General features: G+C 47.5%; 1 protein-coding gene across 1 annotated transcript in view; it reads right to left on the reverse strand.

The window, feature by feature from the left end:
• The window catches only part of TNIK (TRAF2 and NCK interacting kinase), a gene marked incomplete at its 5' end in the record, with an annotated part of 128,025 nt that overhangs the window by 18,259 nt on the left and 89,071 nt on the right, over positions 1–20,695 (reverse strand). Inside the window, 9 exons of the mRNA XM_009079261.1 lie at positions 3,626–3,649; positions 4,363–4,460; positions 5,631–5,794; positions 8,185–8,291; positions 10,544–10,783; positions 12,578–12,742; positions 17,585–17,785; positions 19,054–19,140; positions 19,598–19,708. Coding sequence (XP_009077509.1) covers positions 3,626–3,649; positions 4,363–4,460; positions 5,631–5,794; positions 8,185–8,291; positions 10,544–10,783; positions 12,578–12,742; positions 17,585–17,785; positions 19,054–19,140; positions 19,598–19,708 — 1,197 coding nt within the window. The remainder of the gene's footprint in view (positions 1–3,625; positions 3,650–4,362; positions 4,461–5,630; positions 5,795–8,184; positions 8,292–10,543; positions 10,784–12,577; positions 12,743–17,584; positions 17,786–19,053; positions 19,141–19,597; positions 19,709–20,695) is intronic.

Below are 20,695 nucleotides of genomic sequence, written 5' to 3' on the forward strand. Positions count from 1 at the left end.
AGGAGCACGAGGAGAAGCGCCCAGCTCAGCCAGACTTTGGAGTCACAGCTCTGAGTCAGCCACACGATCAAAAAATAATAATAATAATAAAAAAAAAAATCCCTCAGCAGGACCCATTAAGCACTTTATGTGAAATGTGGCAGCCTACAAGCTAAGGGAAAAAGAAAATGAAAAAGAAAGCCTCAAAACAAGAAAAAAGGTAGGAGCAGTCCCAAAGCCTAGTCATAATTTTTCAGTTTACCATGACTTTGATGAGGTCTCAGACCCGACAGTCATATAAAATAGACACTGCTATTTCAAAACAAGGAACATGGCAGGCACCGTGTAGAAAAGAGACTTTTTGTTATCTTACATGCTTTTATAGCAATGCAGGGGGAAGCAGTAGGGCAGAAAAGCATGAGAGCTCGAATTAGAATGGGTTAGAGAACTCTGTTGCACAAGACATGCACATGACGAACAAAGCATCGCAATTGTCAGTCTTACCATTTCTCCCTATATTAGTGACCGAGGTAGGCATCAGTGCATTCGGTCAGAGATAAAGGATTAGGGAGAAAGAAACTCATTGAAAAAGACTAAATTCCACAATTGTCTTACGGCCATACTCTCATTTACTGCATTTCCAGTTTACCGTTCCAGCAGGGCGACTAGGGCAATATTAATTACGGTTGCAAAGAGAGCTCTTAAAACCTATCCTGTCGACACGTGAAGAAAATGATGGAAAAACCTCTATGGCTGAGATGAAAACCCAGTTCATTTTTTCAATTGTGAAGTAGGAATATTTTGCAAGCAATGTATACTTTGGTTTCTGATGACCCACACCTCCCGGCAGGCTCCCACCGATGGACAGTGCACATTCTGCTCCCAGGTCTGCCCTGCCCAACCTCTGATGGAGAGCACAGACTCCCATGGATGTCAGAGAGCTTTGCATCAGAACCATAAGTATTAGCATACCAAAAAGAGCTAGTGTTTTGGGTTTTTTTTTATGGTCAATTCCTGCTTCACAGCATGTACCTGTGATGGGTTTTATATGGGTTGTTCAGCCTGGAGAATAGAAGGCTCCAGGGAGACCTTAGAGCACCTGCCAGTATCTGAAGGAGGCACAAGAGCTGGAGAGGGGCTTTTGACAAGGGCATGGAGTGACAGGACAAGAGGCAATGACTTCAAACTGGGCAAGTTTAGATTAGGTATTAGGAAGACAGTTGTCCAGAGAAGCTGTGGATGTCCCAACCCTTGAGGTGTTCAAGGCCAGACTGAATGGGGTTGGAGCAACCTGGTCTAGTGGCAGGTGTCCCCTGCCCGTGGCAGGGGTAGCGGAATGAGCTGAGCTTTAAGGTGCCTTCTAACCCAAACTATTCTGTGATTCTATATCCCTCTCCAAATTCTCTCTGCACCTTTAAAGAAAGGGTTTTTTTAGTGAATAAAGAGAGAATGTGGTATTTCAAGAATTTATTTTCCATGCCAACATGTTTGGGATTAAAATATAGTCAAATCTGCAGTCACGACAACTAATTATTTTAATTAGCACTGCAGCAGTCTCTGTGATACGATTGTTTCTTTTCCTAAATAAGAATGAGTGACAATTTCAGCAGCTTAACAATGCTTTCCATTTAGAGTATCAAACATGCTCTTTATTGAGCACTTGCCTTTGAGTTGGATTAGAGCCTTTCACATTAAAAAGGACTTTAGGACTGTGTAAGAGCCTCTCAAACCTGCAGCTGAACTTCTGAAGTGCAGGACTGGGTCTGAACCCTTCCCTGTCACAGCAGTGGACTGTGAAAATTACTTCTGTTTTGCATCTTCCATTTCTAACAACCTATCAGCCTTCTCTGGTCATCACTAGAAGACAGTAAAATATTTTAAAAATCAGCTGAATTAGTTTTTAATAACCAATTTGGAAGTTATAACAGCAATAATACTCCCAGACAATATCATCAGATAACTCCTATTCCCTAGTTAAAGCTTTGCCTCGGGATGGTTAGTTCTTTGATGCTATCATTTTCTGTAAGTAATGAGCACTTTGTAGTATTAAACTGCTTCACAGAGTTGCTCTTGGACCAAAAACAATCTGACAACTAGAATGAAAGTGCTCTGTAGCTCCACACGTGTTTGGAGTGTTATTACTGAGGGTGACATAATACGTAAGTTAGTAGTGTCAGTGCTCTTTAATTACTTTTAATTACAAAGCCTCCTTTAGATTTAATATTTGCTGGAATCAAGTCAGATTGGTTTCTGAAATCACATTGCTCATTGAACTTGAATTTAGCACACATCCTGCCTCTATTTAGACACTGATTTATGTGCTTTTTTCTTAACAAAGCACCTCATTAAACAAAATGTATTGCTCGTATTTTATCCAAGAGAACAAGTTAACTAACCAGCACATCTTCCCTCTTTCGTATCTTCTATTTTTAGAGGAACGAAGCTGCAGGAGAGGCTGCTGATACTGGTGCTTTCCATCACAGCTCCACAGTTACCAGTATCAGCAGCATGTGACAGTGATGTATGTGTGAAGCAAGTTAAACACTAAATCAGGGATGGTCTTTTCCCACGAATGTTTAAACATTCACCATTGCCAGATGCAGATACATTTAAAGTATTATCACATGTGAAAAAGGTTCAATTCCCGTCTTTTTAAGAGGATGGAAGAGGACCAGCATTGCCCATCAACATCTAAGACGGCTCTGCTGACTCTGGCTTTGCCGGAATGCTGGTCCATGAAAACTAATAACCCACTGTAGAAGTTGGACATTAGGAAGAATTTCTTCACAGAAGAAGGTGATTAAGCACTGAAATGAACTGGCCAGGGAGGTGGTGGAGTCACCAGGAGAGACGACATGGCACTTAGTGCCATAGTCTAGTTGACATGGTGGTGTTAGGTCATAGGTTGGACTTGATGATCTAAGAGGTCTTGTCTTTTCCAAATGATTCTGTGCTCTGTTCTCCTTTATTTTCTAAGCGCCTTCATTCCAATTAGGCTTAAAGCACATTTCAAACAAACACTTGATGACCCTACTGAAATCAGCAGGTGGCTGGGGGCTGTAGCTGAGAGCAGAATGTGGTGAGGGGGTGCAGACTGCCCAGACCACCTCCATCGGCACAAGAAACCTCCGCACTCACTCCTCTTTCAAACACACCTGTTCTCCTTTATTTTCTAAGCGCCTTCATTCCAATTAGGCTTAAAGCACATTTCAAACAAACACTTGATGACCCTACTGAAATCAGCAGGTGGCTGGGGGCTGTAGCTGAGAGCAGAATGTGGTGAGGGGGTGCAGACTGCCCAGACCACCTCCATCGGCACAAGAAACCTCCGCACTCACTCCTCTTTCAAACACACCGAACACCGGCAGCACCGCGTGCTCCACACATGAACGCTGAGGTGCCTCTCGCTGTGGCCTCCATGCAAGTGGTGTGGCCAGCAGGTTTTGGTTAGAGCACACGGGCAGTGCCACTCCCCTCCCCGCAGGCAGCTCCCTGTGCCGCAACGCGACCTGTGTGCTCTCCCGTCCGACCCGAGACTGCATCGCCACCTTTATCAACGTCAGCACCAAGAAAACCCGGCTCGGTATTAAGCACTAACTAGTCAACCTTGCATAGGCATGACCCACTGAGAAAAGATATCACTAACCTCATCTATAGCTTTCTTATAGCTCTGTGGGTAAAGGAAGAATAATCAGCATCAGAGGAAACAGATCGGGACGGGAAAAAGCCAGAGGAAGGGCAAGCAGGTTAGAAATAAAATTAGAATTGTTAGCTCAACGCTGTGGAGTGTAGAGAGAAAAAAAACATCATCAACAAAACATTAATACATATTAAAACAGAGAAGCAGTGGAAATTCATTTTGTTATTAGGCCGACTCTGCAGTTTAAAGATACACATGTCAACAGCATTAAACCAGGAGGAAACACTTCGGATGAGATTTTGCTCAGAATAATAGAACAGGAGTGTACAGAGACCACTATCAGGTGGGGTTAAGCTGTGAAGGCTGTCGGGGCTGGTCTCCAGCCTCCCCGAGCAGAGCATCCCTCCGCCGGCTGCGCGGGGACATGCAGCACGGAACACAACAATGTGCCATCGGCAACCGCCGCGCCCAAGCTAGCAAAGCCCTTAAGCATCTGCTTCACGTGAAAACACAGGCTTAAGTGCTTTCCCCTAGACTTGGGCTCCTGGTAAAACTTCATGCACTCTCTTAAGCATTCAAATCTCCCAGGGGCTCTCGCCGTACTGCTGCTTTCCAGTCTCTCAGCTGGAGAAGCAACAGTACTAGGCTCTGTTTTGGGGTCCCCGCGGCTGTGCTACCGCTCCGAAGGGAAACGTGGCCAAGCTGGCTGGCAGCATTCCCATGGGACAGAATGGAAGACTCACAGCAGGTCGGCTTGGTCGCGTCACGTCCCTGTTGTCCTCCTGCTTGACCTTGGCAGGCTCATGGGAGAGGACAGGGGACCCTTCAGGCTTGGCATTCCCTGGGTGAAAGGCAAGTGGAGAGAGGGGGAATTAAAATGTTGTCAAAAGCCATCGCTGTGTCCTGTCACCTGGGACAGGTGGGCACAGGGGCTTCATCATCATCTTGCTTCTGTTGTCTTAATAAACCCTCCTGCTCCTTCCTGCTTGACTGTCACTGTGACTCTCCATCAACAGAGCAACAGAAGCCATAATCCAGCCCAGCCTCCACCGACAGCCCTCTCGCAGCATTACTGCCCTTTTTTCGACTAAAGAAACAAATTTACTTTGCAGAAGAGCAGGGCATGTGATAAATTAAAAGCACTGCAGTATCTGACATTGCTAGGACCTTATTTGTCACAGGGCTCCTCATTAGCAAAAACAAAACCAAACCCAAAATGACAATTGGTGACAAACTCCTTTTATTGACTACCTAGAGGAGTGATGTTTTCAACAACAGACACATCACCTTACAGCCAAGTCATAAAAAATTCAAAGCATGGAGGCAGCATTTGTTTTAATGTGCCTCAGTCCTGGGGACGGGAACTGTGGGGCTGTGCCAGAATGCAGATGTGTGGGGTGTATGTGCTTTGACAACTCCACTGAGAATAAATGGGGGAATGGAATACCTTCAAGAGGGGCTCTAGGAAGAGAAGAAACAATTTGGCTAGGAATATAAACCTCATGTCAGCACAGCTGCCTGTTGAAAGCATTTTACAGAAAGCTTCTTATGGGCTAAGTCACTCCTCTGCTCCCATGTCGGGCTCTGCACAAAGATGAAGCTCCAAAACATTACTGTATGCCCACTAAAAGTGAAACACACTCCCAAAGAAACCTTTGCAGAGGAAGTGAGCCTGGGATGAGGAAGACAGGAAGCACACTGGTGTTTCTCTGTTTACCCTAAAGTACAACCCCATCTCCTTTTGCAGAGGCTCCTCAGCACTGTGATGCCAAGAGCAGGAGCAGCACATGGCCCCATGAGCATCTTACATCAGCCTCCAAGCAAAAGGGCGTGTTGGCACCTCTGCTTGCAAGGAGGCCAGCATGTCACATAAGTACATCAGAAATGATGGATCCTTTGATTTTTTAATTTTTTAAAAAACAAACATGAGATCACAGACCTCTTGCCCTTCCTGCTTACCAAACAAGCCTCAGAAAGTGTGCCTAGTGCTAAGGGATGTTTGCTAGCTCACCTCTGACTCTGTTGCGCTCACTGGAGCCAGCCTGGGAGCCAGGCTGGGATCCACCCTGGGAGCTGGGCTGGGAGCTGGGGGTGCTGGAGCTGGAAGAGCTGCCACTGCTGGTCCTCTGCAGTGGGCTCTCCACAATGGTCTCTGTCCTCCTCAGGTCTGGGTTGCTGCAGGAGGGCAAAACAAAGAGGCACCATTAGCTAGTGTCACACACACCTCCAGGGCTCCAGACCCTTCCCACACTGACAGGGACAGCTGCAAAGGTGAGGAGACACCTCAGCTGGAGAAGACAGGGCTGAGGTTTCCTCTTCTGAGGCTATTGAGTCTGCAAGCCCCACTGAAGGACTACACAGAATTAGGCACTGAACACCTTTAAGGAGGAGTACTACAACCACGAAAAAACCTTGCCTAGAGAAGCTTTTAAATCTCATTTCATCAAATTTGGCAACAATGAAAAGACTCTTTGCTCAGATCTCCCTTTCAGTCCATAGTTTTGCAATGCTGGAGTTAGCTAATTAACCATCAATATTCATCATAAAAGCAGGAATTTGCAAATTGCTGTTAGAGAAAGAAAGATTTCAGTGAAGGAAGGATGTCAAGTTTGCAACAAGGCTGCAGAATACTTGTAGTACTTATTCACACTCCCCAATTTTCATGGCTTCACTTTAAACTTGCATCAGATATCCACTTTTCTTCCTTGATTTTTCTCACCCTTGTGAGCATACATAAATCTAGAAGAAAAAGTGCCCATGGTACACAAAGAGTGACTAATCTCTCTCTGGGTATCGGATGCCTTTAGGAAATCAATTCTTATTTGGCATTGAAATGACATCAGAAGAGATGTTCATGCAGAGTTATGCAATTTGGTTTTATACAATGTTTCTGTAAGTGATCTTATTCAAAGTCTTGTTAAAAATGCATAGGAAATATCCTCCCATTTGTTACAACAGAGTGACAAATAAAAGAGAGGATATTTTTGGAGTATTTACATTTATGCATGGGGAGAGTCAAAAACCAATAGAAGAAGTGGTGAAAAAGGAAAACTGGAGAAATGTTACATTACTGTGAGGGAAATGAAGTATGAAATAACTTCACTGGATATTTAAGTTTAATGGACAAGATAGCATCCTAATAATTTCCAGTTTTCATCACACTGAATGCCTCCAGCTCATGCTGTATGGCTGTCGTGTCCTTAGCTAAATTAACTCATGAAGTGTATTTGAAAACTTTGGCAACTAATGTATTTACCTCTACTGACCAGGACTGGGACCATGAGGATGTAGAAACACTGGGCAACCTTCAGCTTGAACCCCAGACTCCCATTTTCCTTCTTACTCTCAATACCATCACTTACTAGGACCACGCAGTCTAATATCCCTTTGCATTTTAAACTGTCCTTCAAGCAGCAGCTAATTAAAAGAACAACATTTTCAAGAATTCAAAATGTTTCAGCCCTCAGCAAAGAAGAGCAACAAACCATGATAAGTTTTTTCTCTAATTAAAAAAAAAGAACAACAAAAATACTCTTCCTCCTACTGTTGCCCCTGTCAGCTACTCGAGGCTGCTGCTGTGAGTTTGCTGATGCACAGACAGAGCACTGAGCTGGAAAGGAAGGCATATGCTCAAACTGGGGACAGCACAGGCTATGAACATCCCAGCGTTCACTTTTTGACCTCACCCGGAGAGGACAAGGCAGGAAGAAGAAACCAAGGAGCTCCATCACGCAAGGCTAATTGGAACTCATATTTACCCTAAGATCTGCCCAGCTGAGGTCTCGCTCTGCAAAGCAGAGACAAGCTCTCGCATGACTAAGCCATGTTTTTTCCATCCAGCTCTGAGCAGAGCCTGTCAGCTTCCCTGCTCGTGGGACAGATGCCCAGGGATAGCTGAATTGTGGCAGGGATCGCACTGCGGTGGCAGCGCAGCTTCTTCCTCGGGGTGCTCCGAGGGTGCCCTGCACACCACTGTGCTGGACAGCTGCATCGAGCTAAGCTACAGGCCCTAGTCCCAGGAAGCTGAAAGGAATTTAATCCTTGATCTGCATCTAAAGATCTCCGCAAGCTGTATTAGTGTCTGTCCCCCAGCACATTCCTCGGCCATTATCTGTGAAAAGCTGCACTGATGCATAGGAAATGTATGGAATGCACCACTGAGACCTCCCCACTGGCTTATATAGATCCCCTTATATGTAAGAGGTGACACTAAGAGAACCAGAACCTAATTCCACTGAAGGGAGTGCCCAAATTCCCATTTGACCTCACAGCAGCAGATGCAGCATCCACCTCCAAACCCTGCAATGCCCAGAAATGTATTCTGCTAGGGAGCAAAACCTCCAGGGATCCCAGTGCTCACAGCCTTTAGTGTCAGTATAAAACACTAAGGGATGCAAAAGTTCATCCCAAGGACAAGAGAAGCCTTGCAAATGTTGTGGTGTTCCAGTCAGCAAAAGCAAGGCTAAACCCCAGCCCATGTTTGGGCTCCCCAGCCAAGAGGAATATGAGGAATGTGGCAGTGGCACACTGGGATCACTCCTGCCCATCCCCCTCGGTGTCCATACCTTGCCCGAATGGGCTGGGAGCCCAGCCGGGGCCCCAGGGCACTGCCATTGCCCGGGGAGTTCTTCCTTGCCAGGGCAGGGGATATGGAAGTGGTTCGTTGAGGCACCTGGAACAGAACACAGACATTTGCCATCACTCAGTCTGCCCCACCAGGTCAGGCTGCTTGCACACCTGAGATCACCTTTCAGCACTGCCTCAAGGCTTGGGTTATAATTGATTTCCCACTGAGTGAAAGGCAATATTTAGGGCAATTATAAAACACAAAGTGCTCAGCTTTTAGAAGCAACTGCCTGAGTGTGAGATAGCAGCGAGCTGCAAAGGTGCTGTCAGAGATGCTCCTGGCACAGGAACCCTCAGCAGCACACAGAGCAGCCTGGGTACCACCAAACAGGGCATTTGCTTCTTCAAGAATGTATGTGCACACACATGTATACAATTTAAATTTAACAAAACCCAGGAAAGCAATTTTAAAGGCAAAATTCCCCCTCAAGTGCATTTCAGCAGCCACGAAGAGCTGCTTTAGCAGCTCTAGTTCAGATATGACACACATCAGGGGACAAAAGGGTTGACCAGTGGACAAACAACAGGGTTGGTAGTGGGAAGGTCCAGGCAGATCCACCTAACGCTTGGATTAAACACTATGACCTTCATTGAGCTTCGGGTGCTGCAGCCAAAACCCCACCTGGCAGGACAGCTCACCATGGACACCCAAAGCCAGCTGCAGCCTACAGGGGCTACCACAGGTAACCCTGGAGCCCTGTGCCATCCCGTGGGAGCACAGGGATCGCTGCACGGCTGCAGGCGCAGTGCTCTCCTCCCCTGGCAGTGCAGGTGACATGGAGAGGCTCAACGATACTCACCGTGCAATACCTTGCACCAGGTAACAGAGAAGCCAAGGGCTTGGCAGGATTAGCAAAAAAAAGGATTAAATTTTGTTATTTTTTTGAGAATACACACAGAGTTGTATTTAGGCAAGATAAAAAGCCTGAGAGAGTGAGCAAGCTTTATATTCTGCAGTATTGCTAGCTACAGCTTGTCTCATTACCCAGCACTCTCCCCTCCGGGTAGGGTACTCTGCAGTCAGGACTTGGGGAGTTTTTTACCTTCCTCTGAAGCATCCAGCCATAAGCACTGGCAGAAACAAGACCCCAGACCCCAGAGACAGCTGGCCCTGCCTCATGGGCCTTTCATTCCTGTTTGCAAACACACCAAACCCACTTTGGGCAGTCAAATGTGAAGTCAGACCCCTCACGGGTTTTACTGCCAACACAACGGGCCTAAATGTGATCTGGTGGGGACTCCTTCCAGAGCTCATGTTCCCTCAGCCAAGGGGGAAAATACTCCGTAGTGCTGGAAAACAGCTTTTCTCCCAGGAGCAGTGCTGTAGTCTCACCTCGTAGGCCATCACTGCAGTTGAGATGCCCTTGACAAAGGACTCAAGGCAAAAGCCAACATTAAATTGCAAGGGTTTTTTCTTAATTAGGTTAAAACTAGGCAGCTGCCCTCCTGCACTATTGAGGATCCAAGCACACGAACAGTTCCAGAAGCTGTTGGCTTGCTCAGCACTGATGTCTCCTCTCACTTGGTGACAGCAGGAACAGGAACATTATTAACACCCGTGACACCACCATAGATCCCTTGCACAGGAGGCTTACCTGGTAGCTGAGATTCTGCTCTTAAAAAGACAAGTCACTTACTTTGTTAATACATAGAAAAATTGCCTCTCAATCAGGGACAAATATTGCCTCGCTGTCACTAATCAATCTGTAATCATTTCTTCTCTGCAAAAATCCTCCCAGGCTGAACACTGACTCACTGTAAGGAGAACTTTAATGGCCAAGTTATAATTCTTCCAAAACGAAGGTGTATAAACAACACGATCGAAATACTGGTCCAGAAGAATCCTAATTAAAGAGGTACTGCCAGACACTGCCAAAATGTCAATGAATGTATAAAGCTGCTGGAGCCCTTACAAGTCTTCCATCAAATATTGATTGCAACTGGAGGCACGGTACCGGACTAAAAAGGACCCGTCTTATTGAGTATGACAAATTTTATGTTCCTATAATTCTATTTAAGCAGAAGGTTGTTTTTTATCCGAGGGAAAGGAGAGATTAATTTGTTTTGGCCTCTGTCCGGGCTCGAGAACTTTCTTTGCTGGAGGGCAAGGCTATTTTGCAGCACTGTGTGCACACCCAGGAGCAGCTCCCAGCGCCAGGAAATGCAGCCCCTGGGCAGGTGAGTACCCACCACAGAGCCACAGGGATAGGCTCAGTCCTGCCCACTCTGCTTTGCAGGAGGGAATGAGCTCTGGGATTGCCTCTTGGACGTGCTGAAAGTGAGGAGCGATAGTGTTACCTTTGGTGGAATGTCTTCCTCCTGCCGTAACCAAGAACTTCGGTCAAACTTTTCAATGCGAGGGGGCAGAGGAGGGTTTTCTGAGGTGGGGTCCGAGTTCTGCCTTGGCATCTCAGTGCGGTGAGAGGTCACCGTCAGAGCCTCCTGAAACCCAGCCAGTCCCTTTGCAGGCTGTTCATGCAGTGACTGAGACCCAGACAAGGAGCTTCCTTGGGATTTCACAGTGACCAGATGTGGAATCTAAGCACCAAGTCAAAACAGAACTATCAGTCAAAATGGTGAAAAAAACTATAAAAGGAATAAAAAAAATTACTTAAAAATTTGATTTCTTTTTTTAGAAAAAATTGGATTAGCATTTTGGATGCACTGGAAAGCCCCCGTGGAGTGAGATCAGCACTGCCTTGGTTTCAGGAACTTCTGACTTACATCACTTCAAGGCAAGCTCTGTTAAAAATGACACCTGCACAGCTCAGCCTTTTAAAATCAGGCAATGTCATGCTCAGCCCTGCCTGCTCCAGGACGTGGCTGGTACTGACAGCCCCCGAGGGTGCCACCCCCGGCGCAGGGACACGCTGCTCCCTCCTGCCAGATCCCCAACCGTGCCCGCCCCAGCCTCTGCCTGCTGCTGGCTGCAATTCCAGCTCCTACAGCTGCCCCTCTACGGTTGTGCTAATGAGGTTTGGCATGGATTTTCCATGTTAAAAATGAAAAAAAAAAGAAAGAGAAGGAAACGATAATAAATAATAATTGATTAAAAAATCATCAGGAATTCTGAGGCATAGATGGCTTAAAAAGGTATCTTGAGGCATGAGTTTCTTGAGGTCTTGGTAGCCCTTACCCCATGGATCAGCCCTAGAAGTTGCAAGTGAAGGGATAGTGACATGTGTTCTGGGAAATCTGAGAAATCCATGAAGTTATAGTTTGTGAAATCAGAGCTTCTTCCCAGGACCCAGTGAACCTGCAGTTCTTTGATACAGCAGAGTTGTGGCTTTTGACTCTTGTACATACATGTCTCTGTACATGTTCATGTCTCACGGGCACATGTGTAGGCACACACACATTTACACAGAACTCTGGGCTTCAAGCAACCTTTTCATTAGTATTTTATGGCCAAACAAAAGTCTTTGTAGCTGTTGGCAATACAGGTCACCAGAAAGGTCACTGAAAAATATTTGGTCAATCAGCAAGATGCGTGACATGGAGTTTTTCCCACTTCCCAACACATACAGACCACGTTGGGCAAAGAGAAGTATGTTCGAGGGCTTTCCCACATGTCTGTGTTTAAAGCTGGCATTGTACTGCAGATGTGCATACCCCATGTGCATGGCACCTACTTAGCATGTTTTCCCATAGGAAGCCCAGCAGCAAAGGCTTTGTACTTCACTCTGAAATGCCTGCTGGAGTTTGTGGATCTGTGGGAGCAATTCCAGGGGCTGGACCAGAGCCAGCACTGACACTGCTATACCTTTCGGTGGCACAGTACTTACAGACCTTGTGGCTGGGGGAAACACTTAAAATATTCCTGTGTGACAGTCATGGTGATCTATGCCCTCTTCAGATGTGTTTGTGACTGATGTCAACTCAATGGAAAACCAAAACAAAACCTTGAATCAAAGCGGCAAAGAAAGCAAAACCTCTTCCCGATGATCCTCAGCATCAAAGCATCCCGGGTCCTTTGTACCAGGCGCTGTGGTTTTAGTCCTTTACACAAACCAGGCCCAAAGAGGATCAGAGCAACTGCTGCACAGGACCAGAGCAGCAGTTCCTCTCGGTCCTCCAGCTTGTTTCTAGCAGTAACCAGTACGTGATGCTTCAAAGGAAGGTATAAACCAGCGTGATGTTGCTAACACATGGAGGTGACGAGAGGAATATACTCATGAATGTAGATGCTGCTCTTACTCATGAATATGCCTAAGGCTGAGTAGCCAGGGAGCGAGACACTATTTCCCTTCAATCCGCTCTGTTCCTTGTTACCTTACCAGCACCCCCAGCATCCTGGCTCCGGCAGGGGAGTGTGTGGGGGAGCACCATTACCTGCGGGTCCACGGGTCGGAGCAGGGGTGGGGTCCGGGCCGGCTGCACTCCGCTGATGCTGAAGGACTCCGAGCGAGGAGGCAGGTTGGGGTCAGAAATCCTGTTGGCCACCTTATGGGGCATGGCCGGGGAGCTCTGCCGATTGAGCCGGGAGCGCTCCTCCACCTGTGGGCACATGGGGACCCCATAGAAAGCCATTTCCAATATAAAAACAAGGTATGCACATATGTATACAAGCTCTTTTCTGTTTAGGTATATCATATATATCTTGTTTGATCAAAGTGGTGATCAGTCAAAGGCTGGACTCAAAGATCTTGGAGGTCTTTTAAAGCCTAAATGATTCTGTGATCATGGAATCCAAGTTATCCAGGAGACTGTGCAATGAATCATAGAATCATCAAGGCTGGAGGAGAACTCTAAGATCATCAAGTCCAAACATTAACCTGTCACTCTGTTGCAACCCCTAAACCATATCCTCCAGTGCCAGATCCAGACACCTCTTAAAACACTTCCAGGGATGGTGACTCCACCACTTCCCTGGGCAACCTATTCTAGTGCCTGAACACCCTAACAGGGAAAATTTTTTTCCCCATCTCAGCTTAGGACCATTCCCTCTAGTCCTCAATGCATTTTAAAGGCACCAGAAGGACTATCTGCATTTTTTGCTCTTAATTAATTTCTGCATATAAAATGGAAAAAGAAAGAAACTAAAAGGAAAAAATAAAGAAAAGACCACATGCCTCAGAGAGGTGTTTCTAGAAGATGACTCCTGAGACGCTCTTGCTTCTTCTCAGGTGTATCTTTAAGCAAGGGGACTCTTTTCCTTCACTATTATAAACACTACGATGAGTGGCTTTCTTTGATCTGAGTAAAATAAACATGGCAGCCAGAAAATGCCTGGCTTTGATCTGGATTTAGTGAGTCTGGCACCTTCTCATGTATGGGAGGGGAAAACCTCTATTACTGAGAGAGAAGCCAACCCAAAGCCCACTGCTTTCAGTTACCCTTGATGGGAACACGGCGGTTTCAGCTAACCCAGCTCGATGTGCAGTCCTGCAGTTAGACTGTGCATTGATATTCATGCAGCATATGCTATGCAGAATTTTTTGATACCTCGAGATGTGACGTATATTTTCATTTACGTATCATTAACGTGTTAAACATCCTTAGCATGTCTCAATTCCACCATGGATGATGCCACGTTAAAAGGCAATCTTCACAACAGTTTTGCCTGGAAAGCACCACAGCTCTTTAAGTCAATAAATACTCATGAAACAAAAGAGCCATTACATGAATAAAAATGAATTTTTTTTCAGACACTGAGCAGGAGACAGGGTAAAATTTAGCTAAGAAATTTGTATTATGGACTCTTTTCAGTTCATGAGGGAACACCTGGGCTAATTTTTGTCTTAAAAGGTCATTACAACTTCCCCAGGCACTGCCCACTAGCAAGCAGAGGCTGTGCAGATCTTGGTTCAGAATGCCCATGGAAGTGGACACAAGGATGGGAAGGAGAGCAGAGTGGGAAGGAGAACTCTCTCTGAACAAGGGAGCAGCAGCAGGAGCTTTGGGTCACAGGCTGGTTCAGTACACCTCCTTATCAGCCAAGCCCTGGCACGAATGATGGGAGAGACGGTGCCGCCGCCGAGTCCTCCGGCTGTTTCCAGGCACTCTCCGGCACACTGCCAAGCCATAATGTGCAGCTAATTATGGATGATGTCAAAGCTTGTGTGGAGGATAAAGCAGGAAAGTGATAAAATGGGGATGTCTGGGTACTGGGAAAGAGAAAGGTGCTTGGTTTCCCACTGCCAACACCTCCTTGTTTGTACTTTGTGGCACCAGCACAGCAGGGGATGCTCTTGGGACTTTCCAGCTATACTTCGTGGAGTCCTGCTGGTTCCACCTTTAGACAGAGAGAGGAAAAAAGCAGCAAAACCCTGCAGGAATTCATCATTGCTCCAGTTCAGGTCATCTCTAATTGAACTCAAGTTTCCCCAAAACAGGAAATATCCTTAACAGTGTCTGTGCAGTCCCAGTGGAAGGCTGCTAATGTTTTAATACATCACTTCAAAGTGAGAGGAGGATAAAAGCCACAGGGACTGAAGGAGGAGCTGATGCGGGCACTGGCTGCTGCAGAGAACAGAACAGCTCATGACACATAGCCAAGCCTTAAGTCCCCAGGAAGCTCTGAGCTGCAGGAAAGCACCACAGGGGACAGCCATCCTCTGGGAATGTCTGATTAAACCTGTCCCCTTCTTTATCCATGGTCATGTGTGGCATATACCTGTCCTTCAGCTGACCAAGCTTCACCTGGCTACCTGCAACACCTTGTTTAGCAAATACTGGTTCATAACATAAGAGCCAATAATGAAGGGAGCTGCTAATTACTGAACTCAGAGTGTTAATGCCATGTCCCTGTCCATATCACCAGAGGGCCCCAAACATGATCTCCAAGAAGGCCCCATTAGTCCTTGATTGTAAGAAGAGAAATGTGTGGGCAAGGTCTGGTACACCACCCAAGCCACAACCCAAGTAACTTCCAGTAGATAACCCTTCACTCACAAGAGGATAAGTAGAAGGGGCAGCAGATGGGGATGTGCATCCATGTGTGTTGGCAGGACTCTCTGATCAGACTGTTTTGTTTAGAATAAAGAGAAATCCTTGACTGTGCTTCAGGGAAGCTATGAGAGATGCAGCACAGCCTTGTTCCTTACCTAGAGCTTTGTCATCACCATAAATCCCTTAACAAGGGGACACAACCACAAGGTGAGTGGCCACAGTGGTCTTGGAGTCACCATGTGAAGACAAGTGAGGTGGGAAAATAAAGGTAGGAGAGGTGTGAAAAGCAAAGAGGGACATGGCAGGAGGAGAGCTCAGCTGTGGTGATCAAGTACCCAAGAGGGAAGACTTGAGACCAAAAAGCATGAAAACAAGGACAGTGTGGGATATCATGCAAAATCCTCAGGAAATATCCAAATAAGCTCTGCAGAGCCTCCAGAAATTGTAGGCTAAGCACCAGACGTGTCATTTCATTGTTCCCACAGGAAAACAAAGTCTTGGTATTTCTGTTAAATTAGCATGCATGGGTTGGGTATGGAAATTGCTAAACTATAGCAAGAACCATGGTAGGCTGATTAAGTATCAGCACAAGCCTATCTTTATGGCCAGCAAGGGTGGGTCTTCAGAATATGCAGCAAAATACCTGAATTCTGCTAAAAGAGGGACTATGCAGTAGATAAAACAGGAGATGGAGGCAAGAGGAGTGATTTTGGGAAGTTCCCAAGGATGCTGTGCCCAGACAGTACATCAAACTACTGCTCCCAAAAGCAGAAAGGTGCCACAGCCTTTGAACATTTAATTAGAAACCATACAGAGTGACATAGGTGAGGAATAAGTGGTTTGGAGAGCTAATTGGTGGAAGCTGGAGATGTTCCCCAACAACAGGAAACCTCATCTTCCCTATGATTTCAGCAAAGGGTATGAGGCCACGTTCTGCTGCTCTTATTCACATTGTGCAGTTCCCAATGCCCTGCTTCCAGGGATGGCATCAAAAAGAAACCTCCCCCATGGAATAGAAGAAATGGGCCTTTGTGTTTGAAAGGGAAGGCTGAATCCAGCACTTTTCTCCTTCACCCCAGATAAAGAATAAGGTTGCTTTTTATGTATCTTTGCTAAAGTTTTGAAGACAGTGCCAGAAGTACTTTAGCATATAGAGGATATATTTTAAATGAGGTAATGAAAGCCAGAGCTGACTCCCTTTTCCCTGCCCACTATCTACTCTCAGCACTGCAGATGGACAAGAAAGACCCAGTTCTGCACAAAACCACACAGGCACCTCCCAGGTGAAACCTCTCCTGTCAGGGGCAGCTCAGCACATCTGGAACATCTCTTACCAAACCTCTTCTTCCACAGGAATGATGCTACAACTCCATGAAAACAAAATACAACTCTGGCCCACCAACACCAAAAGAGACTGAAGACTAAATTGGAAGGGAATGAAGGAGAAACCCAAGGGAGCATAAAGAGGTGAAAAGAATTTCTGACACCCACATCTATCTCTGAGATGGTTTAGTAAGGCCAAGAACTGCTTGCATCACTGGCCTTTGCTTAGCAATGGACAGCTGGCTGAATTCCTTGTGCATTCCATGCTTGCACGTATTGTGCATACAGCTGAGTGCTGTCAAGAGGAAAGACCAGGAGACAGCTACATGTTGGATGCACATCACATCTCTGCCAGCACTGCAGGATGCCAGACATCTGGCAGCAGAGCCGTGATCCTGCTTAGTATGAAGAATGGGGAAGCTATTAAAAGATCTTTCTGCCCAGGAGTAGGGTTACAAAACTAAATCAACTAAACACACAGAACTTCAGAAAAATTAATAGCAAGAGCAGGTACCAGTCTTACTGGAGCCATCACAAAGAGCTTAAGGAGAGAGAGTTTGCACATGATCCTGAATCTGCAGTGCAGACAATGCATGTCTTCATCTTTTCAAGACTATTCAGCCAGGCAATAATTAATATTCAAGATCTCACAACTGTTAAACAATTCCCCCTTTTTGCTGGTGAGAAACAGAAAATAGGCAATGTGGCTTGCCTTCCTGACAATCATGAGAGAGCAACCCCAAGAGATACAGCCCTGAGCCTGGAAGGAAAAGCTGTCTGGTCCCTTTTTGACTATGGGGAACTGAATTAGTGCTCAGCAAGGATCCCTGTGATAACCACCCTCTGCATTTGGCCCTGCAGACTTGTGGACATGCCAGGAAGGAGCATCAGGAGCTCCTGGCATGTCCACAAGTCTCCAGCTATGGCTGTACCACACCAGGAGGGATCCATCCTCCTCCCTCCCCTCCCCGCTGCACTGAACTGGGAGTGTTTACAGCAGAGCTGATGGCATCTGCTGGAGCCTGACCCACCAGAAATCAATCTGCTGCATGAATTTCAGACCCAACCCCATGCCCAGCCCTGTGGATGCAAACGAGCACCACCACATGCCTCGCTCTCGCCTACCTCCTTGGCCCACGCTGGCTTCTCACTGGCATTTATCCCTTCTTTGTAATGGTAGAGGGGTTTCTTCTCTGCCGGCCGCTGGTCCTGCCGCTGCTGCTGCTGCTGCTGCTGCAGGGACACCAGGTAGTCCCTCTCCTGCTGGAGCTGCCTCTGCAGCCTCTCCGCTTGCCGCTGCTCCTCCAGCTGCTTGCGCTTATACTCCTACCCAGAAGAAAACACGGTGACAAGGTGCCCGGCCAGCCTGCCAATGCAGGGCTGCAACCTGCAGATTTATCTGTTTGGGTGCAAAGTGGGGCCCGCGTATCTGAAAGGCTGTTTTCTAGCAAAGCTCATTGATTTGAAAGACTTTGGGGACAGAGCTGTAAAGCATCCCCCAAGGAGAGACAGCTGGGAGGACAGAGCCAACAAATTCAGAGTAGTGACTCTGGCATTGATGCTTTGCAGCTGGTGAACTGCCCTGTCTGCTGGGAATGTGGGGTGCTAGTGCTGTCTTGTCAGAGAAAACCTATGAGACTCACCGAGGGCTGAGGAGTTTTCACTGACTTTGTCCAGATTTTTCTGGATGGGAAGCACCAAGGATCGATTTGATGAAGTGCCAATCATCACCTGGTCAAGACCAGGCTGGATGAGGATTTGAGTAACCTAGTCTAGTGAAAGGTTCTCTGCCTCTGGCAGGGGTTTTGGAACTAGATGGCATTTAAGGTCCCTCCCAACCCAAACCATTTTGTGCTGCTATGGTCAGACAAAACCCAACTGAATCCAGCTCCTCTGTAGGACCAATTAATTGATCCTGGGAAGGGCCATACAGCAGAGCCAATTGTATAGTCTTTCTGAATCCCTATGGCTCTATGAGGTTTAAGGAATAAACAATTTTTAAAGGGCCTTTTTAGAAGACAAGGGCTCGTGTGAGGGTTATTCTTGTCCCTAAATACAATTAATAGCAAGAGCAAAAAAGAATAATCCCTGTGGATTAAAAGAAAATGCAGCGAGAGTAACAGCTACCAGCATTAAAAAGGGTAACTCAAAACCAAATTAAAGAGGTCATCTAGAAGGCAAACAGCACACAAGGGAACATACAGTGTTCCTGCGAGGAAATGAAAGAAAAGCCTTCACTCAGAACATGAAGACCAGCATGGCAGGGAGGGTTGGATGGGTGCAGGCACACGACAGCTCAAACACATCCCAACATGCTGCAAACAGCCTTCAAAACTACAGAGCAGCAGCCAGTGCTGCTCCTGTCACAGAGGCACAAGCATGCCGACCCCGCGGAAGGGATGCAACGAGAGCCATGAGGGAATCCAGCCTGAAGCAGCGGCAAGGGAACTGAGGCATGCTGGCAGCAGAACCAGAGGCTCCAGGTAAGGTGGTGACAGTGGTGTCCCCCATGTCTCAGCATGGCAGGAGGCACCCAGGGGGCACATGCGGACGCGACACGAAAGCAGCAAGCGTGGCCAGGGCCTCCCATTTACCAGAAGTAGCGCTTGCTCCTGCAACAACTGCTGCTGCAGGATCTCTAACTGTCTCTGCTCCTCCTCTAACTGTCGCCTGATGTACTCCTGGAGGCATGGGCAGCAAGGACCAAAGGAAAAAGAGAAAGAAGGTAAAAGAGACAGCATTTCCCAGGAGGAAGGAGAATGAGGTGGGCACCCACATCCGCCCCGTGTGAGCGCCAGGCACCCTCCATCCCTACCCGAAGAACCCAGGGTGTCTACCAGTCTACGAGGTGGGGTAAAGACTGGAAATCACTGGGAGACAGCAAACGTTAACAAGGAACACCATAAATGCTGACCCCAGGAAAAAGCGTGTGGGAAAACCCTGCATCAAGTGTCTCCACACCTGCGGGCCAGCAAGTGGATCCACACAGAAATAAACAGCGGTGAAAGCGACACACGCAGTGTTAACAATTAAGCAATTTGCTCTCAAGTAGTAAAAAATGAGTGTTTACAATCAAATCTTTGGTAAGAGGAGGAGGAATCTGAACTGAAGGCGATCACCCTGCTCCCACCAGGTTACCTGCTCGTGCTCTGCGCGTCGCCGCTCCTCCTCCCGCCGCATCTGCTCCTCGTAGTGCCGCCGCTGCTCCCGCTCCTGCTGCTTCCGCAGCTCCTTCTCCCGCCTCTGTTGCTGTGGGGACAGCAGGCACAGGTCAGCACCTTTATTCCTCTCCCTGGGAGCTCAAAGCACTTATTCTCATGATTTTTGGAGTGCCACCTCACCCAGTAATTCACAATGCTCCTGCCCACCTGAGGAGATGCCTTGCCAGAAGCCGGACGTAGAGGGGCTTCTTGATCCAGCCCCATCCCTATGGACTTTGGTACCTGGCACTGTGGAGAACCCAACCAGCACTGGACCATGCACACAACCCCACTTCTTCTGCCACCTGCAGATGAAGCCATGGGGGCACCACACAGTCCCCATGTACCAGTGTGGCCAACCAGTGGGTTAATCAGGCCTCAGACACCGGGAGCAGCTTGAGAGCATCACTTATGGATCACACAGCCCCCAGACCACCTGTGAGGATGAGGGAGGGAGCCACGGGAGCTGCTGCCTCCCAAGAAGGCAACACATCTCTCTTAACATTTGCTGAGACCAGAAGCTAACACAGAAGACCCAAAATCTGATGGTTTTCCTTCTTGAAGCACAAAATGAGCAGGGGCTGGGGGCTTCCCTTGCTGTCCTCAAGCCACCCCTGTCCACTCCCTCCTGGGTCACATCCCTGCCTGCTCCACCCTGTAGCACCTTTGCTGACAGCACCCTGGGGAATTTTGCAGTGATGATAACACAGCCTGCTGTGAGTCACCCTGGGAGTGCTGTGCACCTGTGTGACACCTGCACCCCACACATCCCCTGTCTTTAACCCAGCCTAACTCCTCCAGCTACCTGAACCACCCTGCTCTCCCTCCCTGGGGAGCAGGGCTCGCAGCAAACCGCCGCAGTGCTTGGCCATGCAGCAGTGGGGCCGCAGCAGCCCCCAGGGCAGCCTCGCACCTCCTCCAGCATCGGCAGAGGGCACTCACATGCCAGGGTTGGCTACTGGGGCTCCGCAGCCTGCCATGACTCCATCATCTCCTGGGAGCAGCTACACGCTAACCGCGCAGCACCCACTGGAGC

This window comes from Acanthisitta chloris, unplaced genomic scaffold, assembly GCF_000695815.1.
Source record: "Acanthisitta chloris isolate BGI_N310 unplaced genomic scaffold, ASM69581v1 scaffold7737, whole genome shotgun sequence".
In the NCBI taxonomy this organism is placed as follows: domain Eukaryota; kingdom Metazoa; phylum Chordata; class Aves; order Passeriformes; family Acanthisittidae; genus Acanthisitta; species Acanthisitta chloris.